Consider the following 15,868-nt stretch of genomic DNA (forward strand, 5'->3'; position numbering starts at 1 on the left):
TAGGGCTGAGGACTATGCTCAATTCTTGGCGGACAAAGTAGCTCGGTTTCGGTCGGACTTGGACTCCACCGCAGTAGATCCAGCCGAGACACAGGAGGACCACTTGGCAAATCATCTCTGGGTTGAGTTCCAGGATGTTGCCTCTGGGGATGTGGACAAGGCCATTCGAGTTGTAAGTGCCTCCACCTGTATTCTGGACCCGTGTCCCTCCTGGCTGGTTGCCAACAGCAGGGAGGTGACACATGGCTGGATCCAGGCGGTCGTGACCGCCTCCCTTCGGGAGGGGCACTTCCCCGCCGTACTTAAAACGGCGGTGGTGAGACCCCTCCTGAAGAAACCATCCTTGGAACACACAAACCAGCATACAGAGACACTGCAGTTTAAATAGGCTTTTACTTTCGTGGAAATAGAGGGTACTTGAGAGACCGCCTTCTGCCGATTACCTCCCTTCGACCAATTAGATCGCACAGACTTGGCCTCCTCCGAATCCCATCTGCCAGTCAATGCCGACTGGCGACCACACGGAGGAGAGCCTTTTCTGTTGCAGCTCCGACCCTGTGGAACGATCTCCCCGTTGAGATCCGTACCCTCACCACCATCCAGACCTTCCGCGCAGCCCTCAAGATCTGGCTCTCCCAGCAGGCCTGGGGATAGGTTCCCAATTCACCCGCCCGAGTGTTTGATTGCTGAACGAAAGTTGTGTTTTATTACTTTTCTTTGTTCACATTTTGTTTTGTTTTTTGATACTGCACCCCCCTCCCTTGTGATTGTAAGCCGCCCTGAGTCCCCTCAGGGAAAAGGGCGGCCTATAAATTTTAATAAATGAAATGAAATGAAATGAAAATAGGGCCCCTCGCTGTCGGAGTCTGGTGGCAGCTCCAACGGCTCCTGCTGGGCCACAACACAAAGGTATAATGATGCTCCCAACAAAGCTGCAGGTCCAGGCGGGGTATTGGGGAAAGTGGTAAAAACCTGTGCTGACCAGTTAACAGGCGTCCTGACAAGGATTTTTAACTTCTCCCTGCAACAGGCTAGAGTCCCATCGTGCTTGAAAGCAGCCACAATTATCCCAGTTCTGAAGAAAGCAGCCATACAAAGCTTGAATGACTCTAGACCCATTGCACTGACGTCTATAGTGATGAAGTACTTTGAGAGACTGGTCCTACAACACCTCAGGTCCTGTCTTCTACCAAATTTTGATCAACACCAGTTTGCTTATAGAAGTTGTTAGGTAAGCTCCCGTTGGGAGAGCGAGTGCATTCAGAGAAGCGTTGTGAGATTTGTGTTGGAGAACACACAAACCAGCATACAGAGACACTGCAGTTTAAATAGGCTTTTACTTTCGTGGAAATAGAGGTATCAGAGTCCATCAAACAGTCCAAGTCATACAGGGATAAGACAGTCAGTCATCAATGTCTTTCGGTTAAGGGATAATCCAAATAACAAAGTCCAGTATCATATAATCAGTCTGGTACTCAATGTTTGCTAGCAGTTGCAAAACTTACAATAGCTCACGGCACTTTCTAACAGCCAGCTTCCAAAACACTCAGATCAGATCAGCCCAGCATCTAACAAACAGAGAGCTAACAGTCGTTCTGGCTCCCTCTTATGGCCGATTGAGGAAAACAGCAACCAATCACATTTTACAGTACGATTTAAAGAAACAGGTACAACATTGTTACATGATTTATATATTGCCAACCCAAACGTTAGAATTATATTCCTAACATTAGCAACAGGTCGACAGGGTACGCCATCACCACTGCTCTACATATTGCACTGAGCCACCTTGAGAAATCTGGGAATTATGTCAGAATGCATCTTAACACCATCTTACCAGGAATTCTCATTGAAAAGTTGACAGACCTGAATTTCCCTCCCTCACTTGTGAATGGATCAAAGACTTCCTGGGAACTCGTCCACAAACAGTAAGGGTTGATCCTTTACCTCTTCTACGCTGAAGCTCAGCACAGGCTCCCCTCAGGGCTGTGTGCTCAGCCCCTACCTGTACTAGCAATAGCAATAGCAGTTAGACTTATATACCGCTTCATAAGGCTTTCAGCCCTCTCTAAGCGGTTTACAGAGTCAGCATATTGCCCCCAACAACAATCTGGGTCCTCATTTCACCCACCTCGGAAGGATGGAAGGCTGAGTCAACCCTGAGCCGGTGAGATTTGAACAGCCGAACTGCAGAACTGCAGTCAGCTGAAGTAGCCTGCAGTGCTGCACCCTAACCACTGCGCCACTCGCTATATACATATGACTGCATATCCTCTGATCCCTCCAACATCATAATAAAGTTTGCAGACGACACAACAGTGCTGGGTCTCATAACTGGAGGGGACGAATCAGCATACAGGGAAGGGTTCCACCACAAAACCGTGGTAGACTAAAGCGCACTCGACAAAAGCCCGTACCTGACGTCATCACAGTGCAACGAAAACATCACGCTGTGAGCAGTAAAGTTAAAATTAACGCGAAAACCTTACCCTAACCCCCCCAAACCTAACCCTAAACCTAACCCTTAACCTAACGCTAAACCTAACGCTAACCCTTAACCTAACCCTAACCCTAACCCTAAACCTAACCCTTACCTTTACGTGAATCGGCTTGCTTTAAAAGCGCTTTTTAAAATCTCCGCGGTCCTTTTTGTTGCGCTGCTGATGACGTGGACCGCGGTTTTGTCGTGCCACGACAGGGAAGAAGTCCAGAAGGTATCCGCATGGTGCTCAAGAAACAACGTACATCTAAATACTAGTAAGACAAAGGCGATGGTGCTAGATTTCTGGAAGCACAGAAAGGATCCTGCCCCACTGTATATCGAGGGGGGCTGTGTGGAGAGGGTTTCCTCTTTTAAATTCTTGGAGGTGCTTATTAGTCAAGATCTCACCTGGAAAAACAACACATCTCTGGTGATTGGAAAGGCCCAACAGAGACTTCATTTCCTTAGAGTCCTGCGAAAAAAATCAGGTGGAACAACGGCTGATGACCTCTTTCAATCGGTCCGCCATAGAAAGTGTCCTCACATATTGCGTTACAGTCTGGTATGCTGGTTTAACAGCTGCAGACAGGAAGGCACTACAGAGAGTGATCAATTCGGCACAAGAAACCATTGGTTGCCCTCTGACACCACTGGGTGACATCGCCAGGTCTCGCTGCTTTAGCAGAGTAAGGAAGATGCTCAGAGATGATTCACACCCTGGTCAGTGTCTCTTTGCACTTCTACCATCGGGCAGAAGACATCAAAGTATATAGCCAGCCGAACAAACAGGTTTAAAGATAGTTTCTATCCTTGGCCTGTGAGACTTTTTAATACAACCACAATCACTCCATGCACACGCTAGTGTTTTTTTCCCTTTTTCTTCCTTTTTTCGTTTCTGTTATAAATTTTGCAGCAGTGAGGTTAAAACCAATTTCGTTGTATTTAAGTACAATGACAATAAAGATTATACTTATATCTATACTTACAACTGGAACTGATAATTGCTGGAGAAATCCCATAAGTCACATGACCAAAAATTGGGCACTTGGCAACCAGCCTGTATTTACGTCCACATGGTTCAGTTAACAACTGCAGGGATTCACTTAACAACTGTGGCAGAAAAAGTCGTAAAAACAGGCGTGACTCACTTAATGACCCTCTCGCTTAATAACAGAAACAAAAGGTCTGTTGGGAGCCCTGCATAATTTTTAAAAGTGGGAAGGAGTTCTAAGAGAAAAAATATTTAAGAAACATTGTTTTAGATGAAAATTCATGGGGGTTGCTCTGCTACAGACAGTCGTAGAAAGAAAAAGACTACCGTACTACTGCTTGGGAAATCTGGGGGTTGAAGTCCACCCGTCTTAAGGCATGTGCTGGCTGGGGAATTCTGGGAATTGAAGGCCACCCATCTTAAGGCATGTGTTGGCTGGGGAATTCTGGGAATTGAAGTCCACCCATCTTAAGGCATGCGCTGGCTGGGGAATTCTGGGAATTGAAGTCCACCCATCTTAAGGCATGCGCTGGCTGGGGAATTCTGGGAATTGAAGTCCACCCATCTTAAGGCATGCGCTGGCTGGGGAATTCTGGGAATTGAAGTCCACCCATCTTAAGGCATGCGCTGGCTGGGGAATTCTGGGAATTGAAGTCCACCCATCTTAAGGCATGCGCTGGCTGGAGAATTCTGGGAACTGAAGTCCACCCATCTTAAAATTACTGCAGTTGAAAAAATCCTGATTTATATCATTGGTACAATGATAGCAACACCCAAGTGATGTCATGCTCCATTTGGTGGGTCTGCAATCAGCCAAATGCCACAAGGAAGCCTGCAGGGGAGTCTGAGCACACTTCGTTAAGGTGGGAAGCTGAATTAGGAGAGAGCAGCAGCATTGAAAAGATGCTCAAAGGGTTCAAAATGTTACTGGTTTAAGGGAATTAAACTTTGCATGTTGTAAACCTGGCACGCAAGCAAACTAAACATGAATGCTATGGTTTCATCTGATGGTCTAACTCAGGGGTCACCAACCTTTCCGACCTCAGGTCATAATTTTAAATCCCACGGACCACTTATGATTAAAAACAAAAGATAAATAGTATTTAGTGCAATATAAAAATGCAAATAATTTTTCTGCGGACCAGCAAAAATTTTCTCTGGTGGTCTGCGGACCATTGGTTGGTGACCACTGTTCTAGCTCAAGACAAGACAGGGTTCCCACGACTCATTAACCCCTCCTCCAACCAACTTAACCCAGGTTTACAGCTAACAATGCCCAGTTTGGACAGACTGCGCTCCCGGGCGCCCAGTTGGGGAAGCGACGCATCGGAAGCGACGCATCGGCAAGCCTAGGCAACCCCGGCGGGCTTCGCGTCATCCGGCCGGCCATTCAGCCTACAATTCCCGAAAGGTCCCGCGAGAAGGGGGCGGTGCCTCGCAGGAAACGGCGCGGCCGGGCGCAGGGCTGCCCTTGGAAGAGGCATCGCTCCGTCATGGCGTCCCGCACGTTCCCTTTGCTCAAGTGAGTCGGGCGGGCTTAAAGGCGGTTGTTGTAACGACAGAGAAGGGGAACGGGGGGGGGGTGCGGAGGGGGGGGGAAGAGTCGCAAGACGGGGCACCCCCCCCACCCCTTCACAGTGTCGGGTCCCCGGGATTCTCGGTGGAGCCCCGCCCTCCAACTTACCCTCCGCATCATCGCATGCCATATAACTATTTTTTTGCAGAAATGCAGATTCGTTTCGTTTAGGCAACCGAAATGCACGGAAGTTTTGCAAGGGATTCTCACGATATTCCTGGTGTAGGATGGTCTAGCAATAGATCATAGTCATCGTAGTAGAAGAGAACCTTGGAGGTCTTCTAGTCCAGCCCAGTGTAGAATGCTGTAGGATCTCCCGCTTGAACAGGGGGCTTGAGCAGAGGGCTGGACTAGAAGACCTCCAAGGTCCCTTCCAACTCTATTCTGATTTCCCTCTCCTTGAAGCCTATGGCAAATCTAGGCAGCAGCATCCTAAAAAGCAGAGACATCCCCCTGCCAACAAAAGTGCGTATAATCAAGGCTGTGGTTTTCCCAGTTGCAATGGATGGCTGTGAAGGATGGACCATAAGGAAGGCTGAGAGCCAAAGAACAGAGGCCTTTGAACTCTGGTGCTGGAGAAGAAGACTCCTGCTCTGAGTCCCTTGGACTGCAAGGCCATCCAACCGGTCAGTCCTAGAGGAGATTAAACCCTGACGGCTCTTTAGAAGGTCCTAAATCCTGAAGAGGAAACTCAAAGACTTTGGCCACCTAATGAGAAGGAAGGACTCCCTGGAGAAGTGCCTCATCCTGGGAACGATGGAGGGGAAAAGAAGAAGAAGGGACGACAGAGAATGAGGTGGCTGGATGGAGTCACCAAAGCAGTCAGCATGAGCTTAAATGGACCCCAGAGGATAGTAGAGGACAGGAAGGCCTGGAGGAACATTGTCCATGGGGTTGCGATGGGTCGGACATGACTTCGCAACTAACAACCACAACAAAAGGCCCGGAAGGAGGGAGTTCTTTGCCCCTACTATCCCCTGCCCCATAGAGTCTTCGATAAGGGAAGACCTTTGGGAAAATGTTTCTGGAGATTCTCAGTCATCCAGGTCATGGTTGTCTCAAAGGTGCTTTATTTTTTCAAGAGGAAACTGGACTTTCTGGGTTTTTTCTTCTTTTGAAGATGTTTCCCTTCTCATCCAAGAAGCTTCTTCAGCTCTGACTGGATGGTGGGGAATGGAAGTCCAGCTGTCTGCAAGGAGCATAAATCCTTCTGTTCCCCACCATCCAGTCAGAGCTGAAGAAGCTTCTTGGATGAGAAGCGAAACGTCTTTAAAGAAGACACAAATAAACCTCCAAGTGGTCTCAAGGACCCTCTCAAAGGATGCAAATGATACAGCTGTCTGCAAAGAGCATAAATCCTTCCGTCCCCCACCATCCAGTCAGAGCTGAAGAAGCTTCTTGGATGAGAAGGAAAAGGTCTTCAAAGAAAAACAAAGGAAGTCCAGTTACCTCTTTAAAAAAAAAGCACTTTTGGGACTGGAAAAATGTTTTTTTGTAATATTGCCCTGTCTCCCTCCACATCGAAGTCCCACTGCGCCCCATTCAATCCCTATCGAATCACGGGTAGTCCTCTACTTACGACCACGGTGGAGGCCAAACATTTTCATTGCAAGTGAATGGTTGGTTAAGTGAACCTTGCTCCAACGTTGTGCCACTGTTGTTAAGTGAATCGCCGTATATGTTAAATCAGGAGCATGATTTTCAAGTGAATCGGGCTTTTAATGACTTGATTACACTTGCCAGAAGATCACAAAAGGGGATTCCCTGATCCCAGGGCACTGCCACCGTCATAAATGGGAACCCGGTTGTCCTGCGTCCCAAATTTTGACCTCCTTCTGTGACTATTAAGATGCTGTAACAATTGTCAGGGTGAAAAACAGTCATAAGTCACTTTTTTCAGTTGTAACTTTGGACAGTCACTAAACGAACTGTTGTAAGTCGAGGACTGCTTGTATGTATTGCTGTTGATTAGGTCACTGTTTCTCAACTTTGGCCTCTATAAGATGTGTGGACTTCAAGTCCCAGAATTCCCCAGCCAGCATACGCTGGCTGGGGAATTCTGGGAATTGAAGTCCACTGATCCTGCAGTGGTCAAGGTTGAGAATTAGGATTAGGTGTTTAGGCTCCTGGTTAGATTTGCCCACTTTCCTTGCAGTTTTCTTTCTGATCAAGGAAGAGTCGGCCATTGGATGGAGGGCGAGGGAAGAATCCAACAGATCAGGCTGCATTGGCAGGCTGGAAGAGCTTTCCCTGTTGAATTGGTGCCCACTTCTCACCCAAATCCGAGGGCGTTTGCTACTTTCTGTTAATAAAATTTTTGGAACTCCAGGACAGGAGTTCCAGGCTGTGTTAAACCACAATCAGTTAAAATCTTGCTGACTTAAACCGTAGTTGGTTGAAAGTTTGCTGTGTTAATAACAAACCTTAACTGTGGCTGTGTTAAACCACAGTCAGTTAAAACCTGAATTCTATCAGGCACTTGAATTCACTTGCTTGTTTGCATCCCGTTTTTATTTTTACAAATCACTCAAGACAGGAAAAGTATCGAATATACATTCTATTTTCCCCCCTAACAACAATCCTGTGAGGTAGGTTGGGCTGAGAGAGAGAGAGAGAGAGGGAGGGAGGGAGAGAGAGAGAGACTACTTAAAGCAGTGTTTCTCAACCTTGGCAACTTGAAGATGTCCGGACTTCAACTCCCAGAATTCCCCAGCCAGCGAATGCTGGCTGGGGAATTCTGGGAGTTGAAGTCCGGACATCTTCAAGTTGCCAAGGTTGAGAAACACTGACTTAAAGAAACCCAGCTGGCTTTCATGTGTTAAGGCAGGACTAGAACTCACCGCTTCCTGGTGATTGGCCCCAAATCACCCAGCTGGCTTTCATACATGAAGTAGGACTAGAATTCACCATCTCATATCCACAGCCAGGACTTCAATCCTAACCGGTTCAAGGTTGACTCAGCCTTCTGTCCTGAGGTGCGTAAAATGAGGACCCAGATTGTTGGGGACAATAGGCTGACTCTGTAAACCGCTTAGGGAGGGGCTGTAAAAGCTCTGCGAAAGCGGTATATACCGTATTTTTCAGAGTATAAGACGCACTTTCCCCCCCCCCCAAAAAAGGGTGAAAAACTGGGTGCATCTTATACACTGAATACAGCATTTTTGGTCTCCCGAAACCTTACCCCCTTTCCAAAAACGGCCATGCATAGCCTTTAGGAGGCTTCCAGAGTGCTCCTGGGAGCTGGGGAGAGCAAAAAGGAGCGAAAACGGGGCCATTTTTTCACAAAAACGGGGTTCTTTTTGCCCTCCCAAGCCCCCAGGAGCACTCTGGAGGCCTCCCAAACTCTCTGCGTGGCCCCTTTTCGTACAAAAAAAAGGGGGGCACAAAGATTGTGAGAGGCTTGCAGAGTGCTCCCGGGGGCCGGGGGAGGGCAAAAACTTTTTTTTTAATTGAAAAGTTTTGGAAAAAAAACTTTTACAAATGTTTACCACCCTCCCCACCCAAATCCCACCCACCCCTCCCCGACTTCCCAGAACCAATACAGGGTATAAATCTTTAACAAAGATATTCTAAAATAAACTTTAAAAAAAGTTGGTATCATCTTTCATTTGAGCTTTAACTCCTCTTTGCTAGGCTAACTCTAAACAGATTATGTCATTCCTTGTTTCTTCAGTCATAAGCTATCTGGAATTTCTTAGTCCCATATTTATTTTGAGTATAGTCAATCCATTTTCTCCACTCCAGTTTATATCTCTCGTTTGAGTGGTCCTTGAGATATGCTGATATTTTAGCCATCTCTGCTAGGTTTGTTACTTTCAATGTCCATTCTTGAATAGTAGGCAAATCTTCCTTCTTCCAGTATTGCGCCACCAACAGTCTAGCTGCGGTTATTAAATGCAAAATCAGGTTAGTCTCTATAACTGTACAATCAGTAATTATACCTAACAAGAATAAGTGCGGGGTAAACTTTATCCTTTAAACTTTTTTTTTTTAATATACCTTTTCAAAATCTTGGTGCATCTTATACTCCGGTGCGTCTCATAGTCCGAAAAATACGGTAAGCCTAAGTGGGATGGCTGAGCGCTAAAAGACCTTTTCTGTTTTTCTCATGCAGGTGGATGGCCAAAGCCGGACTGGCTGGCGGTGCCCTTTACGTGGTTTACTCCCAGGGGCTGCTGGCTAGCGGTGATCAAGGTGCCGAAGCCCTCCACAAAGCCAAAGCAGCTGTTCCTCCAGCTGTGGAGGAATGGACAAAGTATTTGGGTTGGCAGGTGAGCCCAGATCATCCCTGCGGGTCACCTTCGAGCCTGACGCAGGTCATGGGTGGATCTCGGGGGAGTTGGGGGCTGCCAACCTACCGAGGAGTGGGTTCTCCAAAGGGGGGAGCAAGGAAGGAAGTGCAGGCAGTCCTCGACTTAACCACGGTTCGCTTAGGGACTGTTCAAAGTTACAACGGGAACGGGAGCCGAGGTGGCGCAGTGGTTAAATGCAGCACTGCAGGCTACTGCTAGATCAGCAGTTCAGCGGTTCAAATCTCACCGGCTCAGGGTTGACTCAGCCTTCCATCCTTCCGAGGTGGGTAAAATGAGGACCCAGATTGTTGTTGGGGGCAATATGCTGACTCTCTGTAAACCGCTTAGAGAGGCCTGAAAGGCCTATGAAGCGGTATATAAGTCTACTGCTATTGCTATTGCTATTAAACTGTGATTTGAAAAGGAGGCTTAGAAAAGTTTGTTATTAAATATTAGGGATGTTTAGCTAGAATAGGACATAAGGATTCAGTGCTATTGGAGGATTTCAGAAATATTAAATGAAATGCCAGTATGTGGTTATGTATTAAATCTTGCTATATTTTATGATGAAGGACGTTTAAACAATTATAGTCAAATGAAAATGGAGGCATGATGACAGTAACATGTATAAATATCTGAGTTAAAATACTTGAGTTATTATAAATTATGCTTGATGACTGTGGAAGAGATGCACAAAAGCCTTTTGTAACCAACTGATACATTTTCTACAGTACGTAAAAAAGGAAGATTTTATGTGTTGTGTTTGTTTTGAAAACTAAAAAAAATAAATAGACAGTTACAACGGGGATGAAAAAAAAGGGACGTACGACTGTTTTTCACACTTAACGACCATTGCAGCATCCCTGTGGTCAGGTGATCAGAAATTCAGATGCTTTGCTGTAGTGTCCCAGGGTCACGCGATCCCGTTTTGCAACTGTCTCACCAGCAAAGTCCATGGGGAAACCAGATTCACTTAACAACCGGGTTACTGATTTATCAGTTCTAGTGATTCACTTAACAACTGTGGCAAGAAAAGTCGTAAAATGGGGCAAAACTTACTGAACAAATGTCTCACCTTTAACAACATAAATTACGGCCTCGATTGTGGTCGTAGATTGAGGACTATCTATACTGCCTTGGTCGTACAGTTATTAAATCTGGCTTTAAGGAGTTTAACAAGTGACTTATGACCTTTTTTCACACTTATGGCCATTGCAGCATCCCTGCGGTCATACGTGATCAAAATCCACCTGCGTAGCCACTGGTTCATATTTATGACGGTCGCATGTGCGATCCCCTTTTCTGAGCTTCAGTGGGGGAGCAAGATTCACTTAACAACCGTGGGACTAACTCAACACCCGCATTGATTTGCTTAACAACTAGGCCAAGAAAGGTCGTAAAACGGGTCGCAAAAATCACTCAACGAATGTCTCACTTAGCAATGTAAAATTCCCCATTGGTGAACAAAAGGTCGCCAAAGGGGATGACGTGAACTTGGGACACCGCGACCGTCATAAGTGTGAACAAGCTGTCCAGCATGGGATTGAGGATCATTGTGACCAAGGGAATGCCGCAACGGTCATATGTGTGGAAAATGGTCATCAAGTCACTTTTTCAGAGCCATTGTAACTTTGAAGAGTCGCTAAGCAAACTGTTGTAAATTGAGGACTATCTGAATATTATAGATTAGGGGTTTCCAACTTTGGCAACTTGAAGACTTGTGGACTTCAAGTTGAAGTCCACAAGCTATGCTGACTGTGGAATTATGGGAGTTGAAGTCCACAAGCTCTGCTGACTGTGGAATTCTGGGAGTTGAAGTCCACAAGCTCTGCTGGCTGTGGAATGCTGGGAGTTGAAGTCCATAAACTATGCTGACTGTGGAATTCTGGGAGTTGAAGTCCACAAGCTATGCTGGTTGTTGAATTCTGGGAGTTGAAGTCCACAAGCTATGCTGGCTGTGGAATGCTGGGAGTTGAAGTCCACAAGCTATGCTGGCTGTGGAATTCTGGGAGTTGAAGTCCATAAGCTCTGCTGGCTGTGGAATGCTGGGAGTTGAAGTCCATAAACTATGCTGACTGTGGAATTCTGGGAGTTGAAGTCCACAAGCTATGCTGGTTGTTGAATTCTGGGAGTTGAAGTCCACAAGCTATGCTGGTTGTTGAATTCTGGGAGTTGAAGTCCACAAGCTATGCTGGCTGTGGAATGCTGGGAGTTGAAGTCCATAAACTATGCTGACTGTGGAATTCTGGGAGTTGAAGTCCACAAGCTATGCTGGCTGTGGAATTCTGGGAGTTGAAGTCCACAAGCTATGCTGGCTGTGGAATTCTGGGAGTTGAAGTCTACCCGTCTTCAAGTTGCCACATTTGGAGAACCCTGGTATAGTTTCTCTATTGGTAGAATCTTTTGCAGCAAGCTTACATCAAACTTTGTTCTTTTCCCCCTTGCGAACCTGGTAGAATTTGAACACAGCACTTTCTCTCATCCTTCGCTCAGACCTCTAACCCTTTTCTGCCAAATCTCTCAAGTCTGTTTTTGTCTTTCATTTCTGCAGCTTCCAGAGGTTCCAAAAACTGAATTTTCCCTCTGCAATGCCTGGAACTCAGGTAAAGTGGGCTGTCCTGCTTGGGATTGCAATCATTTTTGTAACCGGGTTCCTTCGAAAGGGGAGGGCAGCCATGGGGACATGTTTAAAAAGTGTGGCCAAAAAAACAACACTAAAGGGGGAGGAGGTCATGTGATGTGATGGCCTCTATTACTTTTCTTCTCTGTAAAGAATTCTATTTCATTTCAAAAAATGAAAAAAGGTTAAAATACAACATTTCAACAAAAGAAGAAAGACGAAGGACGGGAACAGTAGGGAAAGTTTTAAATGCAGGATTCAAGTAGGAAAGAAAAAAAAATGGAATAGAATAGAATTATTTTATTGGCCAAGTGTGATTGGACACACAAGGAATTTGTCCTTGGCGCAGATGCTCTTAGTGTACATAAGGAGAATAAAAATACATCCATCAAGAATAAAAGATACAACACAGTGACAGTCAAGATTACTAATAGGAGAAGGAAGGAGAGAAGGAGAGAAGGAAGGAGGGAAGGAAGAAGAGAAGGAGAGAAGAAAGGAGGGAAGGAAGAAGAGAAGGAGAGAAGAAAGGAGGGAAGGAAGGAGGGAATGTAGGAGAGAAGGAAGGGGGAAGGAAGAAGAGAAGGAGAGAAGAAAGGAGGGAATGGAGAGAAGGAAGGGGGGAAGGAAGGAGGAAAGGAAGGGGGAAAGGAAGGAGAGAAGGAGAAAAGAAAGGAGGGAAGGAAGGAGGGAGGGAAGGAAGGGGAGTAGGAGAGAAGAAACGAGGGAAGGAAAGAGGGAGGGGGGGAAGAAGAAGTAGGACCGTTGTAAGATAAGATGGATCTATGGGATGTTATAAATACATATTATTTAAAAAAAAGAAAAAAAAAGATTACTAATAAGCTATCAAATTGTATTAGGAAACAAATACAACAATATAAATCGAAAGACACAAAGCAACATCGTTATACAGTGGGGCAAAAAAAGTATTTAGTCATCCACCAATTGTGCAAGTTCTCCCACTTAAAAAGGTGAGAGAGGCCTGTAATTGACCTCATAGGTAGCATTTCAAGGTCCTGGAGTGGCCTAGCCAGCCTCCAGATCTCAACCCCATAGAAAACCTTTGGAGGAAGTTGCAAGTCCATGTTGCCCAGCGCCAGCCCCAAAACATCACTGCTCTAGAAGAGATCTGCAGGAGGAATGGGCCAACATACCAGCAACAGTGTGCGCCAACCTTGTGAAGACTTACAGAAAATGTTTGACCTCTGTCATTGCCAACAAAGGATATAAAACAAAGTATTGAGATGAACTTTTGATATTGACCAAATACTTACTTTCCACCATAATTTGCAAAAAAAAAAATTCTTTCCAAATCAGACAATGTGATTGTCTGGATTTGTTTTCTCATTTTGTCTCTCGTAGTTGAGGTCTACCTGTGATGTCAATTACAGGCCTCCCTCATCTTTTTAAGTGGGAGAACTTGCACAATTGGGGGCTGACTAAATACTTTTTTGCCCCACTGTAGTCATAAGTGGGAAGAGAGAGATACTAGTCATTAAATATTTCGACAGTGTTGTGGGAATGAGTTGTTAAGCAGAGTGATGGCATTCGGGGGGGAAAATGTCCCTGTGTTTAGTTGTCTTAGTGGGCAGTGCCCTATAGCATCATTTTGTGGGTAGAAGTTGAAACTATTTGTGTCCAGGATGTGAGGGGGCTGTAGATATAGAGCCGAGGTGGCGCAGTGGTTAAATGCAGCACTGCAGGCTACTTCAGCTGACTGCAGTTCTGCAGTTCGGCTGTTCAAATCTCACCGGCTCAAGGTTGACTCAGCCTTCCATCCTTCCGAGGTGGGTGAAATGAGGGCCCAGACTGTGGGGGCGATATGCTGACTCTGTAAACTGCTTAGAGAGGGCTGTGAAGTGGTATATAAGTCTAACTGCTATTGCTATTAAATATTTTCAAAGCCCTCTTTTTGACTAGTGCAGGATACAGGAAGGCAAGTTGGTAGCCATTGTTTTTTCTGCAGTTCTGATTATCCGTTGAAGTCTGTGTCTGTCTTGTTTGTTTACGGAGCCAAACCAGACAGTTATGGAGGTGCAGATGACAGGCTCAACAATTCCTCTGTAGAACAAAACCAGCAGCTCCTTGGGCAGATCGAGCTTCCTGAATTGGCGCAGGAAGAACATTCTTGGTTGTGCTTTTTTGATGACGTTTTTGATATTAGGTGTCCATTTTAAGTCTTGAGATATGATAGAATCTAGGAAGGGAAGGGAGGGAGGGAGGGAGGAAGGAAGGAAGGAAGGAAGGAAGGAAATGGGAGATGGAAGGAAGGAAGGAAAGAGATGAGACATGGAAGGAAGGAAGGAAGGAAGGAAGGAAGGAAATGGGAGATGGAAGGAAGGAAGGAAAGAGATGAGACATGGAAGGAAGGAAGGAAGGAAGGAAAGATGGGAGAGGAAGGAAAGAAAGAGATGGGGGATGGAAGGAAGGAAGGAAAGAGATGAGATATGGAAGGAAGGAAGGAAGGAAGGAAAGAAGAAAAATGGGAAAAAAGAAAGATGGGAGAGGAAAGAAGGAAAGAAAGAAAGGTGGGAAGGAAGGAGAGAGGAAAAGAAGGAAGAAAGAAAAAAGGTGGAAGGAAGGAAGAGCGAGGGAAGAAGGAAAGGAAGAAGGAAGGAAAGAGATGAGAGGAAAGAAGGAAGAGGAATGGGGGGAGGAAGCTTAGGGAGAAAGGAAGGAAAGGAAGAGGGGAAGGAAGTAAATAGATGATAGAGGGAAGGGGAGAAGGATGGAAGGATGATTGGAAGGAAGGAAGCCAAAAAGGGCAGAAAGGAAGGAAAGGGAAAGGAAAAGAAAGAAGGAAAGAAAGAAAAGGCTTCCAATCTTCTTTACCGTAGTTATAAATGCATTTATATTTTATCCTCCCTCCCTCCCTTCTTCCCTCCCTCCCTCCCTCCCTCCCTCTCTCTCTCTCTCCCTCCCTCTCTCTGTCAGATTACATTTTCCCCTTCTTTCTGTATCCTCCCCTTTCTAAGCCCTTAACCCATAAAATCCCCAGCGCACGGAACGGATCGCCGATTGGTTTAAAGCTGCCGGTTAAACTCTCTCCCTTTCGTTTCTCCCTTTCCGTGCAGGGGTTCGTACTGTCATAAGTGCCCTTTCCATCGCCCCCACCAAGAGCTGCGAATACACCCAGCAAGGGTGGAAGTACATCAAGGAGCTGGTGAAATGAAGGCAGCCGGAGCAGCGTTGCGTTCTCTCCTGCCGTCCAGCAGAAATCACCTCCGTCCGGTTTTGCAGAAAGCAACCCCGTTCATACAGCCGGGGTTATAAAAGAGCCGCCAGACAGCCTATTTTTTCCCCCACTCCTTTTCATCATCAGACTGTTCTGACTCTTGATTTCTGTTATGGGGGAAAGCCGATTCGAGGTCGGGATAAAGCGGTGTCCCGTCCCCCTGGTCTCTTTGGCCCCGTTACCAAATTAAAGTTGGAATGTGTGGGTTTGCGAAAACCTGGGGAGTTCATTTCCCTTTTCTTTTAATGCCTCCGCGGCAGAGACTCGAAGGCCAGCCGGAGGCATGCATGCATGCGTGGTAAGGCTGGGCTGACGGCTGGCATGCCCGCAGAGAGGTCTCTGCATGCCACCCGTGACACGCGTGTCGTAGGTTCATCATCACGGTTCTAGATTGTCCCAGAAGTGCTTTCTCCAAAAGGCAACAGGACTTTCTTGGGGATTTTTTTCTTTCCTTTGAAAACATTTCGCTTCTCATCCAAGTAGTTTCTTCGGTTCTTGCTAACTGAAGAAGCTTCTTGGGTGAGAAGCAAAAGCTTTTTTTCCGTTTGTCCGATTTTATTAGTTCATCCAAACACAAAATGAAAGAAGTGGAAAGAAAAACGAGAACAATGGGAAAATAGGGAAGGGGGAAGGAACAAGAAAACACTGATTTCCGACTCTCTTGGATGGAATAGA

General features: G+C 46.0%; 1 protein-coding gene across 1 annotated transcript; it reads left to right on the forward strand.

Annotated features, from left to right (window-relative positions):
• The first annotated feature begins 4,883 nt into the window (after nt 1-4,883).
• MICOS13 (mitochondrial contact site and cristae organizing system subunit 13) lies at nt 4,884-15,409 on the forward strand. Its single transcript, XM_087703323.1, has 4 exons — nt 4,884-4,995; nt 9,164-9,320; nt 11,893-11,944; nt 15,033-15,409. The coding sequence occupies exons 1-4, from the start codon at nt 4,967-4,969 to the stop codon at nt 15,128-15,130; spliced, it is 336 nt and encodes a 111-aa protein (XP_087559449.1). The 5' UTR covers nt 4,884-4,966; the 3' UTR covers nt 15,131-15,409.
• The last annotated feature ends 459 nt before the right edge of the window (nt 15,410-15,868 follow it).

Source organism: Thamnophis sirtalis, unplaced genomic scaffold (assembly GCF_051295495.1).
Source record: "Thamnophis sirtalis isolate CommonGarterSnake01/CBP01778 unplaced genomic scaffold, rThaSir2_p1.2 scaffold_1, whole genome shotgun sequence".
In the NCBI taxonomy this organism is placed as follows: domain Eukaryota; kingdom Metazoa; phylum Chordata; class Lepidosauria; order Squamata; family Natricidae; genus Thamnophis; species Thamnophis sirtalis.

Coding starts and splice junctions, on each gene's coding strand:
- MICOS13 (XM_087703323.1), top strand. CDS start 4,967: ATGGCGTCCCGCACGTTCCCTTTGCTCAA. Junction 9,321..11,892: donor CAAAGTATTTGGGTTGGCAG/GTGAGCCCAGAT, acceptor TCATTTCTGCAG/CTTCCAGAGGTTCCAAAAAC. Junction 11,945..15,032: donor CTGCAATGCCTGGAACTCAG/GTAAAGTGGGCT, acceptor CTTTCCGTGCAG/GGGTTCGTACTGTCATAAGT.